Source organism: Phyllobates terribilis, unplaced genomic scaffold (assembly GCF_046119375.1).
Source record: "Phyllobates terribilis strain yellow unplaced genomic scaffold, ASM4611937v1 Scaffold_2__4_contigs__length_985480577, whole genome shotgun sequence".
Lineage (NCBI taxonomy): Eukaryota > Metazoa > Chordata > Amphibia > Anura > Dendrobatidae > Phyllobates > Phyllobates terribilis.
Window position 1 is genome coordinate 439,253,756 of NW_027362762.1, and position 13,390 is coordinate 439,267,145.

At 49.6% G+C, this 13,390-nt stretch overlaps 1 protein-coding gene across 1 annotated transcript in view; it reads left to right on the top strand.

The window, feature by feature from the left end:
• The window catches only part of SSC4D (scavenger receptor cysteine rich family member with 4 domains), a 95,956-nt gene that overhangs the window by 67,175 nt on the left and 15,391 nt on the right, over positions 1–13,390 (top strand). Inside the window, exon 5 of the mRNA XM_073669114.1 lies at positions 715–795. Coding sequence (XP_073525215.1) covers positions 715–795 — 81 coding nt within the window. The remainder of the gene's footprint in view (positions 1–714; positions 796–13,390) is intronic.

Consider the following 13,390-nt stretch of genomic DNA (forward strand, 5'->3'; position numbering starts at 1 on the left):
CATTAAGTTTCCTCCAGCATGTTATTTGTTGAGAGGGGTTAAGTCCATTTGTAAAGGGAGTAGTTTTTGTGAATGGCCATTGTGAAGGGTGGGAGGTCATTCACCATATCTCCGCTTCAGGGTGTGGTCTGGGGGTGTTTAAATACTGGGCCAGCTGAGGCATTCAGAGTTCAATGTCTGGAGAAGTAAGCTCCAGAAGGGAGCTTGTGTTTGTTCCTGAACCATGTGGAGTTGCTGAACTCTCAGCAGGCGAATCCCTGCTACTACAAGAACTGTGTTCTTTGTGTTACCATTTTTGCTTTGTTTTCCTGTTTTGCCCAGCAGGCTGTGTTTATTTTTACAGACTAAAGGTTGGTTTATGCCACATTATAATAAACCAACCAAAGATTTAAAGAGACGGCGTACCTGTGTCTACCTCCGTGTGCAGCGATCTACCACAAGTATTATAACAATATATAATTTTTTTATTAAAGTGGTAAAAATGTCAGACTTCAGCAAAACATTGAAAAAAGTAGAGGGCACGCTAAAACTGTACGCACACTTTGCCAATGCATACATTCTTATCAAACATGACATAGAATAAACAAAACATACTGTAGAGCAAATTATAAATTCAATATATTTCCATTTTTGTATGATAAAACAACTGAAATATCTTAATTCACATAATAGTTTTTTTCTCTTGATATTGAGTAATGATTTACTATTGTCCAGGTCTGGGAATTTTAACTACAACTCCAAGCAGCAGTCCTATGGACCATGACACTGCAGAGTCATTCACTGACACTGCCACAGGTAAATTAGACATATTAACTATATGTATTTCTATGGTATATTTGATAACACACACACTTTACTTTGCTTTTTCTCACTGTTTATAGTTACATGGAGAGGAAGTCAACCTTCTTCAGAGACAGATTTGATCACAACAGTATTTTTTCAGCCTTGGAGGATAAGTAAGTTATTTTATCTTTTACCTTTTTTCCTAATATTTTTATCCTTTGCTACTGAATACAAAAAGTAAAGACATATCTCCAATCCTATATAATATTAGAAACCTAAGAGACATGCACATTTATTCTATATATTTGTATTTTTGAATTGGGATACTTACCAACTTTTACTAATATCACCAGTCCAACAATTGATGATTTTCATGCAGAAATCAGCCTGAAATATTCAAGGACATGAGATGGAAATCTGTGAGCTGTGGATAATGTCCGATATATAGTAATCATAATATTCCGTGTATGGGGTATGGGGTTAAATATAATGTTAATTGGTCACAACATTTTGACAGTAAAATATTATTGTTATTTAGTGTGGTTTAGCAGGTAAAAGTGCTGTCATACTGGCAAAATTGTATGGACAATTAGCATTTGCAACCAGGCTCTGCTGCTTCAAAGTGCTAAGGTACCAGTCTGCCATGAAGGAAGTCAGCAATAATATACATGTCATAGCTGTGGGCTCTATTAGAAACATTAAAATAGAGCCCAGCATCACCAGGTTATGACCCAGGCCTTATTAGTCCTTCAAATAAAAGTCCTGTATAGCATTAGGGAATATAGACTTCAGAGATTGGGGGTGTGAAGTGTTTCCCGCATGACCCTTTCTTTGAGTTAAAACTTAAAGGATTATTCCCAGAATCACAACGTGGTCTTATAATAATGTACACATATACTTATTCATTTGTGGCATTATAACTCAGTTTTGAATCTGCCCCGTTTTGATCTATTTACTCTCCAGTTGCCATTGGAACCATTCTGCTGTAGGCACAGTGCACATTTTTTCAGCTGCCAGCGTAGCTCTTCTCTGGGTTGTGTTTAGAATGGAGCTACTTCTGTGAGGGATGATGTTATGGGAAGCGGCAGGGCCATGTGCATCAACAGAGCAGCATTTGGAGTTTCACCCGACTGACCTGTCGGCAGCAGGCATCAAACACAGTTAGACTCTGCAGAACCAAGTAATTGCAAACAAAAGAAGTGCAGGAGAGTTGAGCTTTGCTAGAAACCAGCTAATAATGATCTAAAACCACACAGACAGCTATACTGATATAGACGGCAGAAGATAAAATCGTAAAGGCAGAGTACTGTACCGGAGCAGAGAGTGCACAGAAGCGTAAGATGAATTATATAGATTTGTTTGATTATAATTCAGAGAGATAAGGCTAGTCAGTATCACAGAACAGAGAGAAGAGAGGTCTGAAACACTGAGAAGCAAGGTGCTGCTGCGAAATGTAGTTTTAACTGATGAGAATAGTACCGCCCATTCAGCTATGAGAAATGCTGATTGTCACTGTATTTATATTGTGGTAAAATATTAGCTAAATATGAAAAAGTTTTTTCCAAACTGGTAGCCTTTAGATGTGTCCATGATGTAATTATCTACAATAATTTGTCAGGACTCGAACCCAGCGACTCCTGTGCACCAGGCAGAAGATCTTCCACTTGAGCTATTCAGCTCTTTAGACAGTTCCATGGTAATTCAGATACCAGTACCTGTGTTGTTCATGAGTGGCTCCACCCTGTGATGTTCCTGATAGGCTTCATCTTGTAATTTCCTGATTGAACACCAGTGTCGGAGTACCTTGATCCCACCAGAGAAAATCATTACTGGGGCCCACTATGTAGCTACATAGAAATAATACAAGCCCACCAATTGTGTGGTAAAACATGCTAATATTGTGGTGTAACATAAAAACACAATGGTTCACATTTATCAAAAATAGTGTAATTTGAGCCAAATCTTGTGTATTCTTCAACTCCACTATTCCATATTTATAAAATTTAGCCCCTATTGATAAATTTGGTTCTGTAGCGTCGGCGTCCCTGCCTCCTGCTAGGCAGGGACGCCGTTCCCCTCACCTCTCCGCTCCGTGCCCGGCGGCTTCCTCCCGCTCTGCTGGCAGCGCACGCTGCTTCCCGGCCTCTGTGCTTAGGGCGCGCGCGCGCGTGCTTCCCCTCTCTTAAAGGGGCCGCGCGCGCCGTCCTAAGGAGTCCCCGGCCAGTGGCCGGAGGACCTCACCATATATAAGGCACCTCCTCCAAAATGGAGGTGCCCGAGCAATGTTGTTGCAAAGCCTTTCAACTCTGCTTCAGCCCTCAGGTCCCGTTACCAGTTACCTGCCAGTCACCTGCCAGTCACCTGCCAGATTCCTGCCTGTTACTTATCTATCTGCGGTCCGACAGTCTGCCTACCAGCCCTGCCAGTCTGTCTATGGATCAGTCTGCCTGCTCACCTGGGAGCGCTCACCTACTACCTGTCTGCTAGCCTACCTGGAGGTTCCGCCGTCACGTGCTGTGACCACCTGCCTGTCCAGAGACTCTTGCCAGCTCACCTGGGAGCGCTCACCTGCTACCTGCCTGTTAGCCTACCTGGAGGCTCCGCCGTCACGTGCTCTGACCATCTCCCCGTCCAGAGACTCTTACCCGCTCACCTGGGAGTGCTCACCTGCTACCTGCCTGTTAGCCTACCTGGAGGCTCTGCCGTCACCTGCCGTGACCACCTGCCTGTTCAGAGACTCTTGTCCGCTCACCTGGGAGCGCTCACCTGCTACCTGCCTGCTAGCCTACCTGGAGGCTCTGCCGTCACGTGCCGTGACCACCTGCCTGTCCAGAGACTCTTGCCCGCTCACCTGGGAGCGCTCCTCTGCTACCTGCCTGCTAGCCTACCTGGAGCCGTCACTTGCTGTGACCATCGGCCTGTCCAGAGACTCTTGCCCGCTCACCTGGGAGCGTCCACCTGCTACCTGCCTGCTAGCCTACCTGGAGGTTCTGCTGTCACTTGCCGTGACCACCCGCCTGTCAAGAGACTGTCCCCGTCACTTGCCGTGACCTCCTGCCCTTCTACCCAGAGATTGTCCCCGTCACTAGCCGTGACTACCTGCCCGTCTTCCCTGGGAGCCACCCGCTTCCTTACAAGGACTGCCCCCTTGTATAGTTGCTCAGAGGTTCCACCTCCCAGACCCGTTACAGTTTGCTCGGGCCATGGAACCCGGTGGCACCCAAACTCCCTCGCTCTCGGACCTATGCCATGAACTGTCCCGTCAGAGGTCCCAACAAGAGTCCATCCTGAGCCACCTGCGGAACGTCAACTCTCGCCTGGACACTCTGACTGCTCCACCAGCAACCACCGCTAGTGTCTTGACTCGCAACCCGGCAGCGCCGCTGCCCACCAATACCATGGCATCCTGCCCCGGTCCCCGGCTTTCTGCACCTCCTCGCTTCGGAGGCGACCCCGCTCAAGCTCGGGGCTTCATAAACCAGTGCACCCTGCACTTTGAACTCCTGGCCCACCAGTTTATCTCCGACCGAGCCAGAGTGGCATTCATCATGTCCCATCTCACTGGGGAGGCACTGGCATGGCTTAACCCTCTGTGGGAGAGAGGGGATCCCCTGGTGTCCGACCTGTCGTCTTTCCTCACTGCTTTCCGAAGGGTCTTCGATGAACCGGGACAAAAGACCTCATCTGCCTCCTCTTTGCTACGTCTCCGCCAAGGGAGTCTCACCGTGGGCCAATATGCCATACGATTCCGCACCCTCGCTTCTGAGCTTGCCTGGGATAATGAGGCCCTGGTGTCCGTCTTCTGGGATGGCCTTTCGGATTAAAGATGAGCTCGCCGGTCGGGACATTCCTACCACCCTGGATGACCTGGTGTCTCTGGCTACCCGGATTGACATCCGGTTTCAAGAACGTACCAAAGAGACCACCCGTGAGAGAAGGTTTCCCCGCCTAGCGCCTACTTTCCAGAAACCTGTCTCCTCTTCTGTCACTCCCCGGGCGCACTCACTCGAGTCCATGCAGATCAACCAGACCAAGTTGGTCAAATCTCGCCAAGAGTCACGCCGAGCCGAGGGGAGCTGCTTCTATTGTGGCAGTAAGGAGCACCTGATTCGTTCCTGCCCGGAGAGGCCGGGAAACTCCAGTGTCTAGGACCGCTCGGAGAGGTCGCCCTAGACAAAAATAAGTCCTCTCCAACCCTGACTTTGTCTGTATCTATCTCCTGGGGAGAGAACCGTCACTTTGAACTCGCCCACCTGGACTCTGGGTCCGCTGGGAACCTCATCTCTCAGTCCCTGGTTGAGAAATACCGTATTCCCACCAAGTCTCTGGCTGAACCTTTGTCAGTCGCCTCCGTGGATGGAAGACTCCTTCCGGTGACCATCCTGCTCGTCACGGAACCCATAACCCTGCAGGTGGGAATGCTGCACTCTGAGGTAATCTCCTTCCATGTGTTGTCCGGACTCTCCCACTCCCTATTGCTAGGTCTACCTTGGCTCCAGACACATGAACCCGTGTTGAACTGGCATTCCGGTGAAGTACTCCGATGGGGGCCGGCCTGCCATAAGACCTGCCTGGTTCCGGTTCGTCCGGTTCGTCCTCCACCTATCCCAGCTAATTTACCCGGTCTTCCGGCTCCTTACTGGCCCTATGCTGACGTCTTCGGTAAGAAAGAAGCAGAGACATTGCCACCTCATAGGCCATATGATTGCCCGATCTACCTGGTACCCGACGCCACTCCACCCCGTGGGCGTATTTATCCGTTGTCTGCGGCAGAAACCCGGGCCATGTCTGAGTACATAGAGGAGAATCTGGCCAGGGGATTCATCCGGAAGTCTACTTCCCCGGCTGGAGCCGTATTCTTCTTTGTCAAAAAAAAAGATGGCTCGCTTCGCCCCTGTATTGACTATAGAGGACTCAATCTGATCACGGTTAAAAATAAATACCCCCTTCCGCTCATCTCTGAGTTATTTGACCGCCTTAAAGGCGCCAGGATCTTTTCCAAGCTGGATCTACGTGGAGCATATAACCTGGTCCGTATCCGTCAGGGAGACGAGTGGAAAACAGCATTTAATACCCGGGACGGACACTATGAGTACCGTGTGATGCCCTTCGGTCTCTGCAATGCTCCCGCCGTCTTCCAAGAACTGGTCAACGACATCTTCCGTGACCTTCTTTACTCCTGCGTGGTGGTATACCTGGACGACATCTTGGTCTTCTCTCCGGATCTTCCCACACACCGGAGGGATGTTCGTCAGGTCCTGCTTAGGCTCAGGCAGAACCACCTCTATGCTAAATACGAGAAGTGCCTTTTTGAGCAGACCTCTCTTCCTTTTCTGGGCTATGTTATCTCCCAGACAGGCTTGCGAATGGATCCCGAGAAGCTCTCTGCTGTCCTAAAGTGGCCCCGTCCGGAGGGCTTGAAGGCGATACAGCGATTCCTGGGCTTCGCTAATTACTATCGTCTCTTCATTCCTCACTTCTCGTCACGGACTGCGCTCATATCTGCGCTCACCCGTAAGGGAGCTGTTAGAACCTTGCTCTTAGTTTTTTTTCCTTTGCTGGTCACATGACCTTGTTGGCCTATTTAATCCTGCTCCGCCCTTCTGGCTTTGCTGGACTTCATTGTATATCTACTTTCTAGCTAGCCTGTGCTCTGTGTCTTGCTCTGTTAGTTTGCTTGGTCTACTGACCTCTATGTTCTATATATTTTGTTTGTTCGTCTGTCTGCTACTATTTCTGTTAGGAGGTGTCCCATATTCCTCCCAGTCCTTAGTACTTGTAGGGATTCCTTCCTCACATCTATAGGTCTCCGTACAGACTAGCTTAGGACTTTAGCAGGTCTGATCGCAGGATCAGGTTCCCTGTTACATCGTAGGGATTAAGCTGAGTTCTATCGTAGGGACAGATCTCCTCTCTTTCCTTAGCTCTGGTAGCAGAACATAACAGGAGCAAATCCCAAGGTATGATCATCCGAAGCTGAGGAGGCCTTCCTTTCCCTGAAACAAGCCTTCTCCTCAGCCCCTGTGCTGCACCGTCCGGACTGCAACAAACAGTTCTACCTGGAGGTTGATGCCTCCTCCTCTGGAGCCGGAGCAGTGCTCACCCAAAAGTCTTCCTCCGGGAGAATGGTAACCTGCGGCTTTTTCTCTAAAATCTTCTCCTCCTCTGAGCGCAATTACTCCATAGGAGATCGAGAACTGCTAGCCGTTAAATTGGCGCTGGAGGAGTGGCGTTACCTGCTTGAAGGGGCTCTATACCCGGTGATCATCTACACGGATCACAAGAACCTGGCATATCTCCAAAATGCCCAGAGACTTAATCCACGTCAGGCCCGGTGGTCTTTGTTTTTTGCCCGCTTCCATTTCATCCTTCATTTCCGCCCGGCGGACAAAAATGTCAAAGCTGATGCCTTGTCCCGATCCTTCCTGTCCTCCGACCAAGAGGAGGAGCCTATGCACATTATCAACCCCTCCAAGGTGATGAATGTGGCCCCCTTGGATTTGACTCGTCTTCCACCCGGCAAGACGTTCGTGGCGCCTCCAGACCGTGAGAGGGTTCTTCGCTGGGGTCATTCTTCTAAACTAGCTGGCCATGCCGGCCAAAAAAAGACCTTCCTACTCATTTCCCGGCATTACTGGTGGTCTACCCTGCGTAAGGATGTGGTAGACTTCGTCTCTGCCTGTTCATCTTGTGGCCGCAACAAAGTTCCCAGACACTTACCAGCTGGTCATCTCCTGCCGCTTCCCATACCTGTTGCCCCGTGGCAACACATCGCTATGGACTTCATTACCGATCTTCCTGTCTCTGCCGGGTGTACTGTCATTTGGGTGGTCGCGGACCGCTTCTCTAAAATGGCCCACTTCATTCCCCTGCCTGGTCTTCCATCTGCACCTGAGCTGGCTAAGGACTTTATCCGCCATATCTTTCGTCTCCATGGCCTACCCCTCCACATCGTGTCGGATCCAGGGGTTCAGTTTACCTCACGCTTCTGGAGAGCCACATGTAAACTGCTGGACGTCACCCTGGACTTCTCCTCCGCTTACCACCCTCAGTCCAATGGTCAAGTGGAGCGGATCAATCAGATCCTTACCAGCTATCTCCGGCACTTTGTTAATGCCCACCATTCTGATTGGGTGGACCTCCTTCCTTGGGCCGAGTTCTCTTACAATAACCACGAGAGCGAATCCTCTTCCAAGTCCCCGTTCTTTATTGTCTATGGCCAGCACCCCCGGATTCCGTTTCCTGTCTCCGCCTCTGTGGACAACCCTGCCGCGCAGTCTCTTGTCAGCGAGTTTTCTACCATTTGGGAGAGTACTAGGTCTGCACTTCTTCTGTCCTCCGAGCGGATGAAGCGATATGCTGATAAGAGACGTCTGGATCCGCCTCAATTCCGTCCGGGAGACAAGGTTTGGCTCTCTTCCGAACATGTACGGCTCAAGATACCCTCCTACAAGTTAGGTCCTCGCTTCATCGGTCCTTTCGAAATCCTCAGGCAAATTAATCCAGTGGCCTACAAATTAAAACTCCCGGCCACCTTACGGATTCCCAACTCCTTCCACATATCTCTCCTCAAACCCGTTGTCTTTAACTCTTTTTCCAACAATCCAGGTACTCCTCCTGCTCCGGTTTCCGCTGAAGACGTCTTTGAGGTAGAGAGTATTCTGGCCACTAAGAGGGTAAGAGGAAAGACTTTTTTTTTTGGTAGATTGGAAGGGGTTTGGTCCTGAGGAGAGAACATGGGAGCCCTGGGAGAACATCCATGCCCATCTCATCCTTGCTAAATTTCTCTCTGGCCTAAAAAAGGGGGGGCCTAAAGGGGGGGGCACTGTAGCGTTGGCGTCCCTGCCTCCTGCTAGGCAGGGACGCCGTTCCCCTCACCTCTCCGCTCCGTGCCCGGCGGCTTCCTCCCGCTCTGCTGGCAGCGCGCGCTGCTTCCCGGCCTCTGTGCTTAGGGCGCGCGCGCTCCCCCTCTCTTAAAGGGGCCGCGCGCGCCGTCCTAAGGAGTCCCCGGCCAATGGCCGGAGGACCTCACCATATATAAGGCACCTCCTCCAAAATGGAGGTGCCCGAGCAATGTTGTTGCAAAGCCTTTCAACTCTGCTTCAGCCCTCAGGTCCCGTTACCAGTTACCTGCCAGATACCTGCCAGTCACCTGCCAGTCACCTGCCAGATTCCTGCCTGTTACTTATCTATCTGCGGTCCGACAGTCTGCCTACCAGCCCTGCCAGTCTGTCTATGGATCAGTCTGCCCACTCACCTGGGAGCGCTCACCTACTACCTGTCTGCTAGCCTACCTGGAGGCTCCGCCGTCATGTGCTGTGACCACCTGCCTGTCCAGAGACTCTTGCCAGCTCACCTGGGAGCGCTCACCTGCTACCTGCCTGTTAGCCTACCTGGAGGCTCCGCCGTCACGTGCTGTGACCATCTGCCCGTCCAGAGACTCTTACCCGCTCACCTGGGAGTGCTCACCTGCTACCTGCCTGTTAGCCTACCTGGAGGCTCTGCCGTCACCTGCCGTGACCACCTGCCTGTTCAGAGACTCTTGCCCGCTCACCTGGGAGCGCTCACCTGCTACCTGCCTGCTAGCCTACCTGGAGGCTCTGCCGTCACGTGCCGTGACCACCTGCCTGTCCAGAGACTCTTGCCCGCTCACCTGGGAGAGCTCCTCTGCTACCTGCCTGCTAGCCTACCTGGAGCCGTCACTTGCTGTGACCATCGGCCTGTCCAGAGACTCTTGCCCGCTCACCTGGGAGCGTCCACCTGCTACCTGCCTGCTAGCCTACCTGGAGGTTCTGCCGTCACTTGCCGTGACCACCCGCCTGTCAAGAGACTGTCCCCGTCACTTGCCGTGACCTCCTGCCCTTCTACCCAGAGATTGTCCCCGTCACTAGCCGTGACTACCTGCCCGCCTTCCCTGGGAGCCACCCGCTTCCTTACAAGGACTGCCCCCTTGTATAGTTGCTCAGAGGTTCCACCTCCCAGACCCGTTACAGGTTCAAATTATATAAGCACAACATTTTAAGCATGGTAGCACACTTCTCAATGTTAAAAAAAGAGCTGCCGTCCAGTGTGTCAAATTTTGCATAACTATATAATTTTGTACAAATTACTACTTTTTTGCATATAAAAAGGTTGCAATATAAATTCATTTATTCCATGCCTTTTTTAAGACCACCAGGGCTGGGATGAGGTCGATCCTCTCTCCATGCATATACACTGCTCAAAACAATAAAGGGAACACTCAAATAACACATCCTAGATCTGAATGAATGAAATATTCTCATTGAATACTTTGTTCTGTACAAAGTTGAATGTGCTGACAACAATAATCACACAAAAATCATCAATGGAAATCAAATTTATTAACCAATGGAGGCCTGGATTTGGAGTTACCCCCAAAATTAAAGTGGATAAACACACTACAGGCTGATCCAACTTTGATGTAATGTCCTTAAAACAAGTCAAAATGAGGCTCAGTATTGTATGTGGCCTCCACGTGCCTGTATGACCTCCCTACAATGCCTGGGCATGCTCCTGATGAAGATGGTCTCCCGTGGGATCTCCTACCAGACATGGACTAAAGCATCCGCCAACTCCTGGACAGTCTGTGGTGCAACGTGACGTTGGTGGATGGAGCGAGACATGATGTCCCAGATGTGCTCAATCGGATTCAGGTCTGGGGAACGGGCGGGCCAGTCCATAGCTTCAATGCCCTCATCTTGCAGGAACTGCTGACACACTCCAGCCATATGACGTCTGGCATTTTCCTGCATTAGGAGGAACCCAGGGCCAACCACACCAGCATATGGTCTCACAAGGGGTCTGAGGATCTCATCTCGGTACCTAATGGCAGTCAGGCTACCTCTGGCGAGCACATGGAGGGCTGTGCGGCCCTCCAAAGAAATGCCACCCCACACCATTACTGACCAACTGCCAAACCGGTCATGCTGAAGGATGTTGCAGGCAGCAGATCGCTGTCCACGGCGTCTCCAGACTCTGTCATGTCTGTCACATGTGCTCAGTGTGAACCTGCTTTCATCTGCGAAGAGCAAAGGGCGCCAGTGGCGACTTTGCCAATCCTGGTGTTCTGTGGCAAATGTCAAGCGTCCTGCACGGTGTTGGGCTGTGAGCACAACCCCCATCTGTGGACGTCGGGCCCTCATACCACCCTCATGGAGTCGGTTGTGCAGACACATGCACATTTGTGGCCTGCTGGAGGTCATTTTGCACGGCTCTGGCAGTGCTCCTCCTGTTTCTCCTTGCACAAAGACGGAGGTATCTGTCCTGCTGATGGGTTGTTGCCCTCCTACGGACCCCTCCACTTCTCCTGGTGTACTGGCCTGTCTCCTGGTAGCGCCTCCAGCCTCTGGACACTACACTGACAGACACGGCAAACCTTCTTGCCACAGCTCACATTGAAGTGCCATCCTGGATGAGCTGCACTACCTGAGCAACTTCTGTGGTTTGTAGAGTCTGTCTCATGGTCCCACGAGTGTGAAAGCACAACCAACATTCAAAAGTGACCAATACATCAGCCAGAAAGCATTGGTACTTAGATGTGGTCTGTGGTCCCCACCTGCAGAACCACTCCTTTATTGAGGGTGTCTTATAATTGTCAATAATTTCCATCTATTGTCATTTCCATTTGCACAACAGCATATGAAATTGATTGTCAATCAGTGTTGCTTCCTAAGTGGACAGTTTGATTTCACAGAAGTTTGATTTACTCGGAGTTATATTCTGTTGTTTAAGTGTTCCCTTTATTTTTCTGAGCAGTGTACATAAAATCTATTTGAAACATTAATCCCTTGGCACAGATGAACGTACAGTACCAGTACGTCTACAGCAGGATCTCCATGTGTGGAGTTGGCTCAGGAGCAGAGCCCACTTCACACACAACATATGGCAACTGCGTTATACAGCTGGCATGTTACCATGCAGCTGTGTGCTCCCATCTTGATACTCCTGTGAAGTCCTGCATTAGGCTGGATTCAGATGAGATCATTATTTTTTCTATATACTACAATACTGTTATATTGAAACATTTCATGGGAGTGGAGAAGGTAAGAATAATCATTTTTTTCTTTTTAAAATGTGATGGAAAAGAACAGAAGGGGCCCAGAGTGTGAAAATTATTACAAAATGGGGACATTATACCAGGATGGCAGACATTATACTAAGGTGGGGGACATTATACCATGGTGGGGGAGCATTATACCAGGATGGGGGAACATTATACCAGGGTGGGGGAACATTATATCAGGATGGAGTATATTATACCAGGATGGGGGAACATTGTACCAGGATGAGGGACATTATACCAGGATAGGGGACATTATATCAGCATGGAGGACATTATACCAGAATGGGGGACATTATTCCAGGGTGGGGGAACATTATACCAGGATGGGGGAACATTATACCAGGGTGGGGGAACAATATACCAGGATGGGGAAACATTATGTCAGGATGTTGGACATTATACCAGGATGTTCGACATTATTCCAGAATGGGGGACATTATAACAGGACGGGGGACATTATACTAGGATGGAGGACATTATACCAGTGTGGGGGGACATTATACCAGGATGAGGGAATGTTATAGCAGGGTGTGGGAACATTATACCAGGATGGTGGAACATTATACCAGGATGGGGGACATTAAACCAGAATGGGGGACATTATATCAGGATGGGGGACAATATACCAGGATGGAGGACATTATACCAGGATGGGGGACATTATGCCAAGATGGGGGACATTATACCACGATGGGGTACATTATACCAGGGTGAGGGAACATTATACCAGGATGGGGGAATGTTATACCAGGGTGGGGGAACATTATATCAGGATGGTGGACATAATACCAGGGTGGCGGACATTATACCAGGGTGAGGGAACATTATACCAGGATGGGGGAACATTATACCAGGGTGGGGGAACATTATACCAGGGTGGGGGACATTATACCAGGATGGCAGAAATTATACCAGGATGGCAGACATTATACCAGGATGGCTCAGTCAGTCAGGGGTGATATAGGGGGGGCTCAGTGAATCAGGGTTGATACAGGAGAGCTCAGTCAGTCAGGGGTGATATAGGGGTGGCTCAGTGAATCAGGGGTCATACAGGAGAGCTCAGTCAGTCACACACAACATATGGCAACTGCATTATACAGCGGGCATGTTACCAAGCAGCTGTGTGCTCCCATCTTGATACTCCTGTGAAGTCCTGCATTAGGCTGGATTCAGATGAGATCATTATTTCCTCTATATACTACAATACTGTTATATTGAAACATTTCATGGGAGTGGAGGAAGGTAAGAATAATCATTTTTTTATTTTTAAAATGTGATGGAAAAGAACGGAAGGGACACAGAATGTGAAAATTATTACAAAATGGGGACATTATACCAGGATGGCAGACATTATAACAGGATGGGGAACATTATACCAGGATGGGGGACATTATACCAGTATGAGAAGTGATCTGCTGCCTGCAGCAGAAGAGATTCAGTGACCCCTGTCTAATGCTGGGAGTTACAATGAATAGCAATCAGTAGCACTGACACATGTGAGCTACCGTGCTTGCAGAAGGTCAT